At 34.3% G+C, this 14,073-nt stretch overlaps 1 protein-coding gene across 4 annotated transcripts in view; it reads left to right on the top strand.

Annotated features, from left to right (window-relative positions):
* Nucleotides 1-14,073, top strand: part of eng (endoglin) — a 48,275-nt gene that overhangs the window by 5,793 nt on the left and 28,409 nt on the right. For 3 of the 4 annotated variants that reach the window (XR_009271328.1, XM_058775748.1, XM_058775749.1), the window contains one exon: nt 10,830-10,975. Coding sequence is in view for 3 of the 4 variants with exons in the window: in XM_058775748.1 (XP_058631731.1) it covers nt 10,830-10,975 (146 nt within the window). In the remaining variant the exon portion in view is untranslated. Of the gene's footprint in view, nt 1-2,318; nt 3,320-10,829; nt 10,976-14,073 lie in introns of those variants that run through there. The other variant, XM_058775750.1, reaches the window with a different exon arrangement.

The following is a 14,073-nucleotide window of genomic DNA, read 5'->3' as shown; positions in this document are numbered from 1 at the left end:
GTTAACAAATGGAACCTTATTGTAAATTGTTACCATACCCTGAAAATTGCCAAAAAGAGCAAAAAAACAAAAACCCTTGAAAGTAGTTTGTACATGCACTAAATGTGATTCTTTGTGTGAGAGACAGATTTTCACTGAAAATGATGATTCCCTTAAGTTCACCCAAAAAGCATTTACTCTCCCTCATGTCACTCTGAATACCTGTATGAATTTCTTTCTTCTGCTGAATGCAAAAGAAGATTTTTTTTGAAGAACATGGGTAACCAAACAGTTGACAGTATCCATTGACTTCCATGGTATTTTTCCATAAACACTCTGAAGTTAGAATTAGAATTCATTTTCATTTATTTGCAATTAACTTGCAATCGCATGTCTGAAAACATTACATTCAGTTCATACTTAAGTATTCATGTAACTCTTTTTCACAAGGGAATGCGTCTTAACATCTCAACAGACTGAATAACAAGTTGTTATCAAAAGATGAGCTTGCATCTGATATTATCGTGCTGTGCTTATTAAACTCTTTCTTACAGAAGGACCAAAACACACACTCAAACATCAGTTATCGTACCCTGCATTTTTCACATCCGCTGCTAATTATCTTATCATTTACTGCCAAGATGGCTGGCAGTGATGCTAACAGTGCAGTGACGCGACCAGTAAGCCAGTCCATGAATCTGAGTCAGGTCAGAGTCATTAGCACTTCTGCAGGAGCGCTGGAGGGAGATGTCTGCTCTCTGCCGATGCTTCGGGAAGCATATGTTGTGTGAAGCTACATCAGATTTGAGTGATTAGAAGCTCCTCCTGTGCACTGAGACCCGGTCGCTTCCATCTGCTTAGAGGAACCAGCTAACAGCCTTCGCTAAATGAGTCTTTCCTCCCCGAGTCGCCACGCTAATTACGGCAGAGAAGATAGATTGGCTCTCTGTGAGGTGCATCAGAAATATCTCATTATTTGCTTATTTATGTGCGTGTCGTTTGCATGACGTTAGTGTGGAATGCAGCCGCTAGAAACCTTGTGATAAATGTGTTTTGTGTTGTGCGTGTGCATCGCTGGATCATCTAATATATTTTTGCAGAGAACCTGAATAAGAGAAAGCATGAAACTTGCTTTTCGAAAAGAAAATTGCCAGCAAATGCAGTAAAATCTGCAAGCAATTGCAAGTATTTAAATAGCACTTAGAGATGGCTGAGGCAGCTTTTATTTTTCAAGAGAGGAAGAAAGCACGTGTCATGCTGCTATTGTGCTGCAGCCGCACTCAGAGAATATGACTAACTAGAAAAGAAACGGCTCGCTTGTCTGTGTCAAGAAACAACTTTCTTGACACGGATTTGCCTGGAAGTTTAAAACACTTTGAAGGTTTGTTTGAAGTCTGAAGGTTTTGTCGGTTGAATACTTGAGCAGGCTGAAAAGAGACTTGAAGTCTGAAGGTTGTTTAGGCCTTGTGCAGATTGAGCACTTGCACAGTTTTAAGACATGTTTCAGGTTTGAGGTGGCAATCTGAAGAAAAAAAAACCTCTAAACCAACAGAAAGCAGCAGTGAGGAGAAGCAGTTTGGCAAAAAAACATCAGATCATGTTGTCAACTTCAGTGTAGTTCAGTATTTATGTCAAACATGTTGACAATGTCGAGATCACTTGGGATCCTTCTGGAAGGATAAAGAAACTTACATTCAGGATGTTTGAAAAACATTTGTGTATTTGATGTATTTTTTTCATTTAAACACACGCATATATAATTAGGAATAAATATAAAGATACTATGTAAAGGTATAAAGTATTAAAATGCGATATACAGTTAATCATGTCACTAAAAATGATTAACTGTATCATTTTGACCAAAAAAGACTGTGAAACCTATATAGACTCTTTAATCAAGTAATTCGTAAAACAGAAATGACGTAGTGTCTGAGTAGCTGCTACATATGAATTTGAACTTACTTCAAAACGAGTACACCGTGTTTTCACTATCATGTGTCCTACCTAATCATGGGATAGTAAAGTGTCCATCGAAAGTAGTCGGGTACTTTTCGTCTACTGTTCAGATACAATGAATACGGACTTACCATTGGCATACCATTTTTCGCATACTAAATCGTAGAGAAGTATTTGATTTCAGACGCAACGCTACTCTTCTCACAATTTCCAAATTTACTTTAATTCAGAAAATCATTAAATATTTAAGTTTTCCTGCCATGAAACATATGAACAGATATCTAACTGTAATAATTGAATAAAATTTTTTGTTTAAATAAGTTAAACAATACAACCTTCCTTTTAAGTAACACATTTTATGTACATTAAAATATAACAAATGTAATGCATATTTATATTTGATTCACTGATCTTATGTAAACATAAGTTGTAACGCTGTTATTTATTTATTTTCAGACTAATACTGATATTTACAGTATGAGGTTATTTTTATATATTTATTTACTACTTGAATAAAATGTATACACTTTATTTATCTTATTTCTACCCAAAATGTACAAAACAAAACACTCGATATGAAAAGTAATTCTGAAGTCTCTGCAACACTTGTTAGTGAATGTAGTCCTCTTGAATGCTTGTACTATATTCTTTGAAATGCTTAAATACTTTCATATGCACTCTTTTAGAAATGTATATATTTGCATATGATTTATAAGTTCAACATCCTTCCAGACAATGTCATTAGAGTTAGCCATCAGTCATTAGTCTTAGTAGACTATCTGCTAACACTTTATTTGGATGCTCCCTCAACAGACATTCTACTGACTATACAGGAATTTTGCAAGTACATGCCAACTTATTCTACTGACCTAATCTAACAGTCTGCTAATACTCTAATGACCGCTAGTTGACATGTAGTTGCAAAGTCACAGTTGGAAGAATGTCTAAAGTGGACTAGTGAAATAAAGATGTGTTTTAGTGTAACTGACATACTGTGAAGCTGTTTTACATAGGATTGATGAGTAGTTTCCATTAGTACAGTATTTAATTCATCGCCACATGGTTGTTCATTATATAAAATAGCTATATAAGTGTGTGTATATGAATATATATGACAGGCTAAAATGACTCTGGCACTGCTATCCTCCTCTAATTTGAGGTCAGCATGTTCACGATCTGCCCCACACTCAGTTTGTTGCTCTGTTTATTTCCGATGCGATGAGACGGCCGACAGTCGGCTCCCGGAGGCTTAAACAGACCTATACAAAGACAGGCCGTCTCCACAGGCCCCAGCCACGGCGTCTGGGTGAAGCGGCACCTCGGCGGGCCCCAGACGGACATGGCAAACCCGTCCATGACGACCCGTGCCGCTGATGATATGCAGGTGAATCTGGGGGGATTGGTGATGTGGCGGGGTGGGCGCAGGGGTTAGAGGCCAGGGGACACCGCAGGGCTCTGTGCGCCACTGATAAGAGTTTGTTTGTCTTCCTGTGGATGGTTAGGCCTCAGTCTGCAGCCGAGGAAACGCTTGGACAATAGGTGTGCGGAGCAGCCTGTGACCTCCCTCTCTCCCGCTCTTCCTCTCCCTGTCTCTCCCCCCGTCCCCACCTCACCGTTTCTCTTCCGTCCTCGCCTGCAAAACACTTTCATCACCCTCCCACCCGGCCGGCGTCTGACCGCTTCACCAGCAGGATTACAACTACAACAGAGATTACAAATTATGGATTAAAAATGAGAACTCCAGCCATAAAAGAACACTTTCATTACTCATAAATAACAAACTTTATAAATAATTAAGTACTTTTTATAATTTAGTGAAATATTAACTGAAATGAAATAAGATTAAATGAAATGAAAATAAAAATAGTTTTTAAAAGGTTATTTTATTTCAGCTAGTTGCCAAGTCAACATTTCTCATTTTTGTTTAAGGACTAAACTAACTAAAACTAAATAAACTAAAACTTAATAATAATAAAAAAAGAATTAGGAAATGTTCTCTAGTTTACATCTAGTTGGCATCTAAAATAACTAGACCTAAATAAAGTAAAATGTAATTTAAATAAATAAAAATGACAAACACACGCACAAAGTATTTTATTTCAGGTAGTTGGCAAGGCAATATTTCTCATTTTGTTTGGTTTACATTTAAGTGCTAAAATAAATAAAACTAAATGAAAAATAACTAAATAAACTAAAACTAGAAATTTTATAGACATACTTAAAATGACAAAAACACAACAGATGTGTTTTATTTAAGTGAGTTGCCAAGGCAAAATTTCTCATTTTAATTTAGTTTAAGTATTAAAACAATTTAAACTAAAACCAAATCTAAAAACTAAAACTTAATTTATAATTAAATGAATAAATACATACATACATAAAAAATTAATTTTGTTTAGTTGAAAATTAAGTACATAAAATAGATAAAATAAATAATAAAATAATCAAAAAACGAATCAAATAAAAACGCACAACATAATTACTAAACCTTTACTTGAATATAATTCTAATATTGAATATTTAACTAAAATATACAAGTATAAATTATAAAATGATACAATTTTAAAGTATATCGATAATAAATGATACTAAAATAACACTGTTCAACTTAACTACTTCTTGTTAAATGGCCTGAATGCAGTGATTTAGAGTCAATAGTGTAAACTGACTTTCTGAATGAACTGTTTGACTGACAAACGAACAAGAGATCACCTCTCATTCACACATGCGCTTCGTTTAGCTCCAGATCTGCCTAAAATTAGTTCATTTTTAGAAAAATATGAGCTCTGTTTGTTGTCTGAGTATATAAACTGCAAACCGCTTGAAACTGCTGAGGAAACCAATCAGGAGGGTGAAATACACTTCCTGCAGATCTATTTTTGTACCGGAAATGTCAGTGAAGGTGTTTTCCACAAAATCCGTAGCATGTTTTCTGTTTCACCATAACCTTAACCGAACTCGAGCCGCTATCACACATAACAGTGCAGCTTCGTTCGCGTCACTGTTGCTCCTCAGACGTTCCTCCCAGGCTCTTATTATGTTCTTGACAGGAAACAGACAGCTTTACTGGTAAAGGAATTATTCAGAAGACGGAAACTGGCCGCAGGTTAAAGAGGATTCTGGCGCCTTTGACCTGTGATGGGACTCAGAGCCGGACATGAGCGTTTCCAGAATGCCAGTTCATCACTCTTTCTTAAAAACATCAGCTTTATCTGAGACGCTCTTGCAGTGACTCAGTGCTTTCGTACAACGTCTGCTGTTCTTATGACCTTTAAAAACAAGAAATTGTTATGTGAGTAAAAGCTGACACACAGACTTGAGCAAGATCAGCTTTAAAATTCCCTATCAGTCATCGATTCAGTCATTTATTTGCCATGAGCGGCAGTAGATGGAATTGTGAAGTAGTGTTCTCAAATTTTCCCAAACATTTCCCAACTCCTCAAATGCGAGGTCTACTGTATATAACCAGATGAAATCAATCCCACAGAAGTACATTTGAAATCTGCCATCATCAAGTCAATGAATTACTAATAGCAGGGCTTCTCATTATTTTTTTATCTTATCTTTCATGACCCCAGAAGTTTGAGACCCGCCAGTCAGAGAAGTTGGTATTACCATATGGGAATTTCCCAGACATATCTTTATATTTTGATATGTTTTACTAGTAGGGTAATAAATCAATAGTGATAAATGAAGAAAAAAAAAAAAGTTCGCAATATTGATTATTAACTTTTGAGTAATTTTTGATTGGGTAGCGCCAATACCAGTTTTGTCCTGAGCTAGTCCGATACGGATAGTTTTATTTTTGGTACTTGGTAATACCGATACCTGTACTTTCATTGCATTTGTAATTTTTTAAATATTGGGTACAGAAACCAGTTGGGTGCAGAAAAAAATTATGAATCATGCTGGCTTTATTTAGCAAGCACTTATTTCCTTCTGTTATGTTCACACTTAATTATTTCCATTAAAATGAACTGTGCAAGCTTTTGTTCACTGTTCATTTTATTGCTCTTTGGTATTTCATCATTCATTTTCCTGTAATAATGAATTAAACCACTTCACTTGTAATAAATAAATATATACGATCTATAAATATACATAAATCTTGATAAATCAATAGTGATAAATAAAAAATAAGTTCACAATTTACAATCGTACTTTTGAGTACTTTTCACTTTTTCCTGAACGAGTCTGATACGGAAACATTTATTTTTGTTACTTGGTAATACCGATACCTGTACTTTCATTGCATTTGTAATTTTTAAAATATTGGGTACAGAAACCAGTTGGGTGCAGAAAAAAATTATGAATCATGCTGGCTTTATTTAGCAAGCACTTATTTCCTTCTGTTATGTTCACACTTAATTATTTCCATTAAAATGAACTGTGCAAGCTTTTGTTCACTGTTCATTTTATTGCTCTTTGGTATTTCATCATTCATTTTCCTGTAATAATGAATTAAACCACTTCACTTGTAATAAATAAATATATACGATCTATAAATATACATAAATCTTGATAAATCAATAGTGATAAATAAAAAAATAAGTTCACAATTTACAATCGTACTTTTGAGTACTTTTCACTTTTTCCTGAACGAGTCTGATACGGAAACATTTATTTTTGTTACTTGCCGATACTGATACCTGTACTTTCATTGCATTTGTAATTTTTAAAATATTGGGTACAGAAACCAAAAAAAAAAAAAAAAGAGAGAAATTAATCATGTTAGCTGGCTTCATTTATTTTCACACTTAATAGGCCCTTTCGCACCGCAGGAACCTTTTCATAGTACCAGAACTAATTGTGGAACTACCCACTTTTTGGCGTGTTCGCACCGCAGAACTAGGAACTGTTTTAGTTCTCGGAACTCCGTTTGGAGGAACTAATTAGCTCCTACTTCAGAGTAGGGTCTAAAACAGGAACTATCGTGACGTAAGTGTACGCTGATTGGCTAAACGCGTACGAAAACGCCCTCACCCGCCATGATTTAAAACGCTGTGTAAACACATACTGTGTAAACACATACTGTGTAAACATTGCATCAACTTATATTTCGCAAGAATGGAGAACAGTGATAGATGGACGGACGCTGAAGTGCAGGCACTTTTGAACATTTTGAACTCCTTTCCGATCTTTCAATCGCTTGACGTATAAGTTACGTCGACATTCCATGTCCATTATTGTGAACCCCGCAAGACACAACAACAACACAACTCTGATCACAGCGTCCTCCATCCTCCTGTTGTTATCGTTGTTCTTCTTTGTTTTCGTTATTGAACGCCGCGCACAAATGACGTCGCTGTCGACCGTCTTACGTCACTTCTTAGGACCCACTGTCGGTGCGAATGCAACCCTTTAAATGGTACTGGGAAATAGTTTGCGCAAAATCGTCCCAGTACTTTAGTACTGTACTTTTAGTTCTGGAACTAAAGCGGTGCGAAAGGGGCTAATTATGCTCATTAAAATGTACTGTACAAGCTTTTGTTACTTTCACTGTTCGTTTTATTGCTCTATTTGTTCTGTTGTCGGTGTATCTTTGTCTGGACACAGCATTGTTCAAACGCTGAGTGGTATCAGCTTTTGGCATCAGAGCATTTTAATGAGTACAAGTAGGCCTACAGGAGTGCAGTTTTGGGCCTGATATCGATTCCAGTATCGGTATCGGTGCATCCCTAATTTTCTATATTTAGCCTTCATCTAGATGATCAGTTATATGTCCCTAAAAACTATCTAAAGTTTAACAGAAATTCAAAGTTCTTCACTACAACTCACCAAAATAAAAGTTCAATTAAACTAAAAAATTGTCACAGAAATATATTACTTAAGTAATAATGATTATAATAATAATACAATTTACTATATAAAACATTACATCTATTATTACTATTTTAAGGAATATCATACAACCAATATATTTTTATCTATGTTTTAATTTATACATTATTTAAGTTCTGTTGTGCAACATCTTATTTAACAGAAATATGCAAAGTAATTACATTTTATTTTGATTACATTTTAAAGATTGATTAAATTGTACAAGTTTTATGAATTCATTTGATTAGACACCCTTTTTGATGATTGTTTCAAAGTAGCTTTTCAGTGATAAATGAGAAAATAGTGATTCAGTGATGCTTATTCTGTGGAGTTTATTCGAGTTATGTTAACATTCATTCTCAAGATCTAACAAACATGTGGGCATACATGTCCTTCCCTATTAACAGTAATAATACTGTGATAAATATTGATATTTTATGATACAGAAAACATACTGTGCTATTATTTTTGTCCACATGGCCCAGTATCGGCATTGTATCCTGTGGCCAGCAATTTCCCATCTTCACCTGACTTGAGGAAATAAATGATTGTGGGTTCTCAGTATGATTTTCACTGATGTCTGGACCAGTGCCCTGACAGATACTTAGATTGATTTGAAGCGTTCTCCCAAAAATGGAAAACCTGAAGCCTTCATTGGAAACCCACGAGCGTGTTTGAGAGCCGTGTGACCTTCTCTCCACTCATAATGCTGGAAATTAAACTCATCTGCTGGTGCCTTACTGTTGCGTGTGTTTTTCAGTCTGAAGCGATTCCTCTGCGAACCACTCTGATATTCGCCCAGTCGGCTGAGACACACACTTGTGTTTGTTGCTTCAGATGAAGGCCCGAGGGTCAAAATGTAATATGAAGCCTCTCTCTTGCACATACAAGGGCAGGGAAAATAACGAACGAGCTGCCGTGAAGGCGCTGTGATGGATGGCGGGGCGTTATTTGTGTCTTGGCTCAGAGTAATAGGCTCGATTGGATGTCTGCAGACTTAAACATTTGGTTGCATGGGAAAGAGCCATAGACGAAATGAGATAAAGCTGCGGCTTATAGCTCATTTAACACAGAAGCGCTTAGTGAAAGCTTTGGCATTTCCGGGTCATCTCTGCGGGTCAGCGTTTACGTCCCTTGAGTCTGACTGATGTATGTAAGGCTGCTGGGAGAAATAATTCATCTGCTGCTCATCATTATGAACGTCAGCGCTGGCGGTCTCTCTAACATCCCATCAGAACAATATAACGAAGATGTATGAGGAGAAATGTGTGTGTTTCGTAGTTCGATGTGGATGGATTTCTCTGCTGAAAACTAGTATTCTTTGATCAGTATGTGGTTTTATATGGCATAAATTAAAGGGATAGTTCACCCAAAAATGTAGTTCTATCATCATTTACTCACCCTCATGCGTTTCAAACTTATATGAGTTTCTTTCTTGTGTTGAGCACAAAAGAAGATATTTTGAACAATGTTAATGAAGAATGATAAACAATCAGTTGACGGTAGCCATTGACTTTCATAGTATGGGATAAAAATACTATGGGAGTCAATGGCTACCGTCAGCTATTAGGTTACCAACATTCTTCAGAACATCTGCTTTTGTGTTCGATAGAAGAAAGAAAGGTTTGGAATGACATGAGGGTGAGTAAATGATGATATTTTTTTTCATTTTTGGGTGTCTTTCTAAGCGTTCAGTAATAGAAGGATGGTAATAAAACAGTAAGTCACAAAACAAGCAGCAGTGGCACCAAATACACATATATACAAATACATTCTAAGGTCAAATCAGTCGTGTGCAGTTAGCAGGTTCATGTATTTGTTTTGAGTATGTTTAGATGTTTTTGCTGTAAATCAAGACAAAGATGCTCATTAAGAATATGCAGTGTATTTACAGCATTTCTCCATTCAAACTGTGCTTACATCCTTGATAAGCCTTGACTTGCTAAGACAAAGCCTGGACTGCCGTCATCATCAGCTTGACGTCTAAACATGGCATTTCCTGTTGTCCTTATAGTTGTTGTCGCTTCCTGTATTTCCTCCCACTCTGTCTGTCCTTTGTGAACGAGCTGAAAGTGTCTGCAGTGTTTTGTTCACCTGGAACACTAGCTACAGATGATTCAAATGTTTGGGGTTGGTTCGATTTTTTTAAATGTTTTTGAAAGAAGTCTCTTCTGCTCACCAATGCTGCACTTATTTGATCAAAAATACAGTAATTTTTAAAAAATATTATTACAATTTAAAATAGCTTTTTTCTATGTGAATACATTATAAAATTATACTAATATATGATAATATGATAATATATGTGTGAGTGCTGTGTATATTTATTATGTATATATAAAGGCACACACATATAGTATATATTTAGAAAATACTTACATGTATTTGCATGTATATATTTATATTCATATAATTTATTTTATATATAAGTATATTTAATATATAAACATAACATATTTTTTTTTATTATATACATGCATGTGTGTGTGTATTTATATATACATAATAAATATACACAGTACACACACATATATTATGTACACAAAAACTTTTATTTTGGATGCGATTAATCACGATTAATCGTTGCCCAGTACTAGTTAAAATGTAATTTATTACTGTGATCAAAGCTGAATTTTCAGCATGATCCTTCAGAAATCATTCTAATATGCTGATTTGCTGCTGAAGAAACATTTCTGATTATTACTTTAAATCTACTTGAAACTTTATCTCAGTATTTTAAGCTTCAGTGAACAATAATAATCACTGAGATCACAAGAATTTACTGGATTCATTAGGTGGAATCTCTGGTTTACACCCCATGATATTAGTGCTGATCTGAGATCAGGAGACAGCTCTTATGCTTCAGTACTGTCTGCTGCTAACATGAGCCCGATTGGGCCTGATTCAGTTCTGCTGCTCAGGAAGTGACACCTGACCCGTGTCTTCCAGAGGAAGGACGTGCTTTATTCTGGAGATGATTTATGAGCTTCTGGCAGGATATTATTATTCTCCAGGGCCGCAAATGAAGAACATAAATGATTTCAATAACTCACTGGCTTTATTCCTTATTCTAGATTCCAGTGCGATTTGTGAGCTGAAGGATGTTCCTGGAAACAGAAATGATTGGATCGTCCTGCAGGAAATGTCTCTGGGATGCTGGACGAACTTCACCAGCCAGGATGGGAAAGAAGTCCACATCCTCAAGCTGCTGTCCTCACCTGTAAGTCAGCATGAGCAGTGTTGTGCAGCTTCATCAACGTGTGCTTTGGTTCTATGAAATGTTACATTTTTATTTATATTCCGTTTGACTTTTTCAGGATTCCATTTTTATGGAATAAAAAATTGTAGTAATCAAAAAAGCATGTTTAATTAATTAAACAATTTATTAAAAGTTTAACAAAAATTTATTTGTTAGGGCCCTATTTAATCTGGTTTATCTTTTCCCAAGTTACCCCCTTTTTCTTCAATGTTTTGATTCAAAAAGCATTTCTAATTAATTAAACACTTTATATATAAGAATGTATTAAAAGTTTTAATTACATTTTAGGGCTTTATGAAATCCATTTTATTTCTACAAAAATAAAAAAATAAAAAAATTCCCAATTAAATTTTTCTGGATTGCTTATATGCGTGGATTCTACTTCAATGGTTAATTTAAATTGTAGCAATCAAAAAGCATGTCTAGTAATTGAAATCATGAAAGTTATACGATTTAACAGCAATTTAGTAATAGTTTTACAAAAATACAAAAAATACAATTGCAAATTCTGTTTAAAGTAATAACATTTTTGGATTCTAATTGAATGGTTTAATTACATTTTAATTATTTAAACTTTCAAAATGTAATAGTTTATTAATTTTTACATTAATAGGACCTTATGAAATGTTTTATTTTAAAAATAAATGTTTTCTGTTTTAATTTTTCTGGATTTATGATTTAATACAAATTGTGATTAAATGAAGGCATAAAACATTGACAATTCAATTGAACTTTTAAAATGTAATAAGTTAAACAATTCCTTTTATTTTTTGGTAAACAAAGTGCTGCACAACAGAAGGTAACTTTTAAAAATACATTTTTTTTTTCAAATTATATATATATTTATTATTACAACTGTATAACAATACAGTCTTTTGTACAATAATAATATATTTCTGTGACACTTTTTTTTTTTTTGTTCACGTTAAACCACACTTTTTTTGTTGTTCTTTTGAAGATGTTTGAGTTGTTGGCTTACCAAGATAGTCTTGTTGGTGATCGAGAAGCTTTGTTGAAACACCAAAAAACTGTAAAGTCATAGTTTAACCAGTTTGCTCAAGTCCACCAGCACAATGAGTACTAGATGACTGGCACTCCGGGATTTCCCATGTTACAGTCGATCCGTCTGATTTGAGCAGAAACGCATCAGTCAGCTGGAGGTCAGTCCGGTTTGTCCACGTGTGGTAGAGAAAGACCAACTCAGACCATTAGTGATGACGCAACACTCATCCTTCCCGGCCGAAGCAGAGCGGGTTTGTGCGTCAGTGTTAGGTTTTTTGTGCTTGTTTACTCTTTAAAGGCACTCATGTTGATTAGATGATTAATTATGAGCATCTGGCAGCTTGAGAGTAAATGCTTCATAGAGTGAGGATGCTGAGAGTGATTTTAGGATGATTACACTGGAGACATGGATGTTTCTTCATCTGTGCTGAATGAATCGCAGGCTGTGAGAGCTGTGGAAATGTCCTGTCCTTTCACTTCAGCAGGGAATTCAACATGTTGAGTTTTCACATGGTTTGCAAGAGAAAGATAAACATCTCTTCTGTTCTGTAGAGCTGATTCGAGAAGCAGCTATTGACTCATTTGAGTCCATTATTTTTCCTCTTGAAGAATTTCGCAGAAAGCTGGTCCAGAGCACAGAGAGAGTGTGTGCCGCTTTTGTGTTTTCAGTGATGAAAGCAGGTCGTTTTATGAAAGAAAATGCTTGGTTCAAACATGCTGCATTACAAGCCAACTAATAATGGATCTGCAAACCAGCAAAAGCTAAAACTGACTGAAACAGGTTTATTAGATAACGTAGGCCAAACCTTGTGAAAAAGAAGTGCACTTAGTGTACTTCAGATTCTAAAGGTATATATTTATATATTAAAACTGTGCTCATACAGTACTTGTCAAAAGTTTGGATTTCTGAAGGATCATGTGACACTTAAGACTGAAGTAATGATGCTGAAAAAATAAATACAAACATAAATAATAAAATACATTTTAACATGGAGTCACATAGAGAATAGCTATTTTAAATTGTAATAATATTTCACTTTTTTAAATACTGTATTTATGATTAAAAATGCAACCTTGGTGAACAGAAGAGACTCCTTTCAAAAACATTTAAAAATCATAATGTTTCCAAACTTTTTACAAGTAGTATGTTGGTATAGAAACTATTTTCACAAAATCAAACAATTAACAACAATTAAACTATTTCAGAAAATTAAACAGAAAAATGACAAAGAAACAAAGAAAAATTACAAAGTAACAAAAAAAAAAAAAAAAAAAAATATATATATATATATATATATAAATACATAAAATACATACATACATAAATAAATTCCTTTAAAAAGTGCACTTTGGAATTTTGTCAATTTAAGTTTTAAAGTACATTTTAAATAATTGTTTTATTAATATTGTGTCTTGCTTCAAGGAAGTACGCTTATTTTGATGTGTTGACTAACATACTGAAGCATATGTAAAGTACTTGATTATAATGTACTGACAAGCATTTATAATAAACTAAAATATACTTTAATGTCATTTCTATTGAAACTTATATGTCATGTATTTAAATATATTTGCAGTTAATTACTCCTTTGTAATGAAATTGTACATTTAAAATATATTAACTTAATTAAGTGTAATATTGAATAACCATATTTCAAGACAATATAAGTAATTATGAAATTACATATAAAGATGTACTTAAGTCCTGTTTGGTTCAGCTAATTGCATTTAGTAAGTAAACAATAATACATTTTTATTTAATCGCAATTAAGTGTGTGAAAAGATTACATTCAGTTCACACTTAAAGTATATTCTTTTAAAGTTGATTATTTCCATAACAAGAACTCTATTTGAAACCATGCTAAAGCGTACATATTTTTCACAAGTGCATATCAGCTTCACTTTTCGCCTGGTTCCTCTCTGTTCTTCTTCTTACAGGCAGATGCGTTTCATCAAAACAAACACAGTTTAATGTCCAAAATGTGTCACTGACATTAAAGTCCTCAGTTTATAGGCCAAGAATAATTTACACTCCCTAATGTTCTTTCAAACCCATA

This window comes from Onychostoma macrolepis, chromosome 05 (genome assembly GCF_012432095.1).
Source record: "Onychostoma macrolepis isolate SWU-2019 chromosome 05, ASM1243209v1, whole genome shotgun sequence".
In the NCBI taxonomy this organism is placed as follows: Eukaryota; Metazoa; Chordata; class Actinopteri; order Cypriniformes; family Cyprinidae; genus Onychostoma; species Onychostoma macrolepis.
This window is presented reverse-complemented; position numbering and strand designations above follow the sequence as displayed.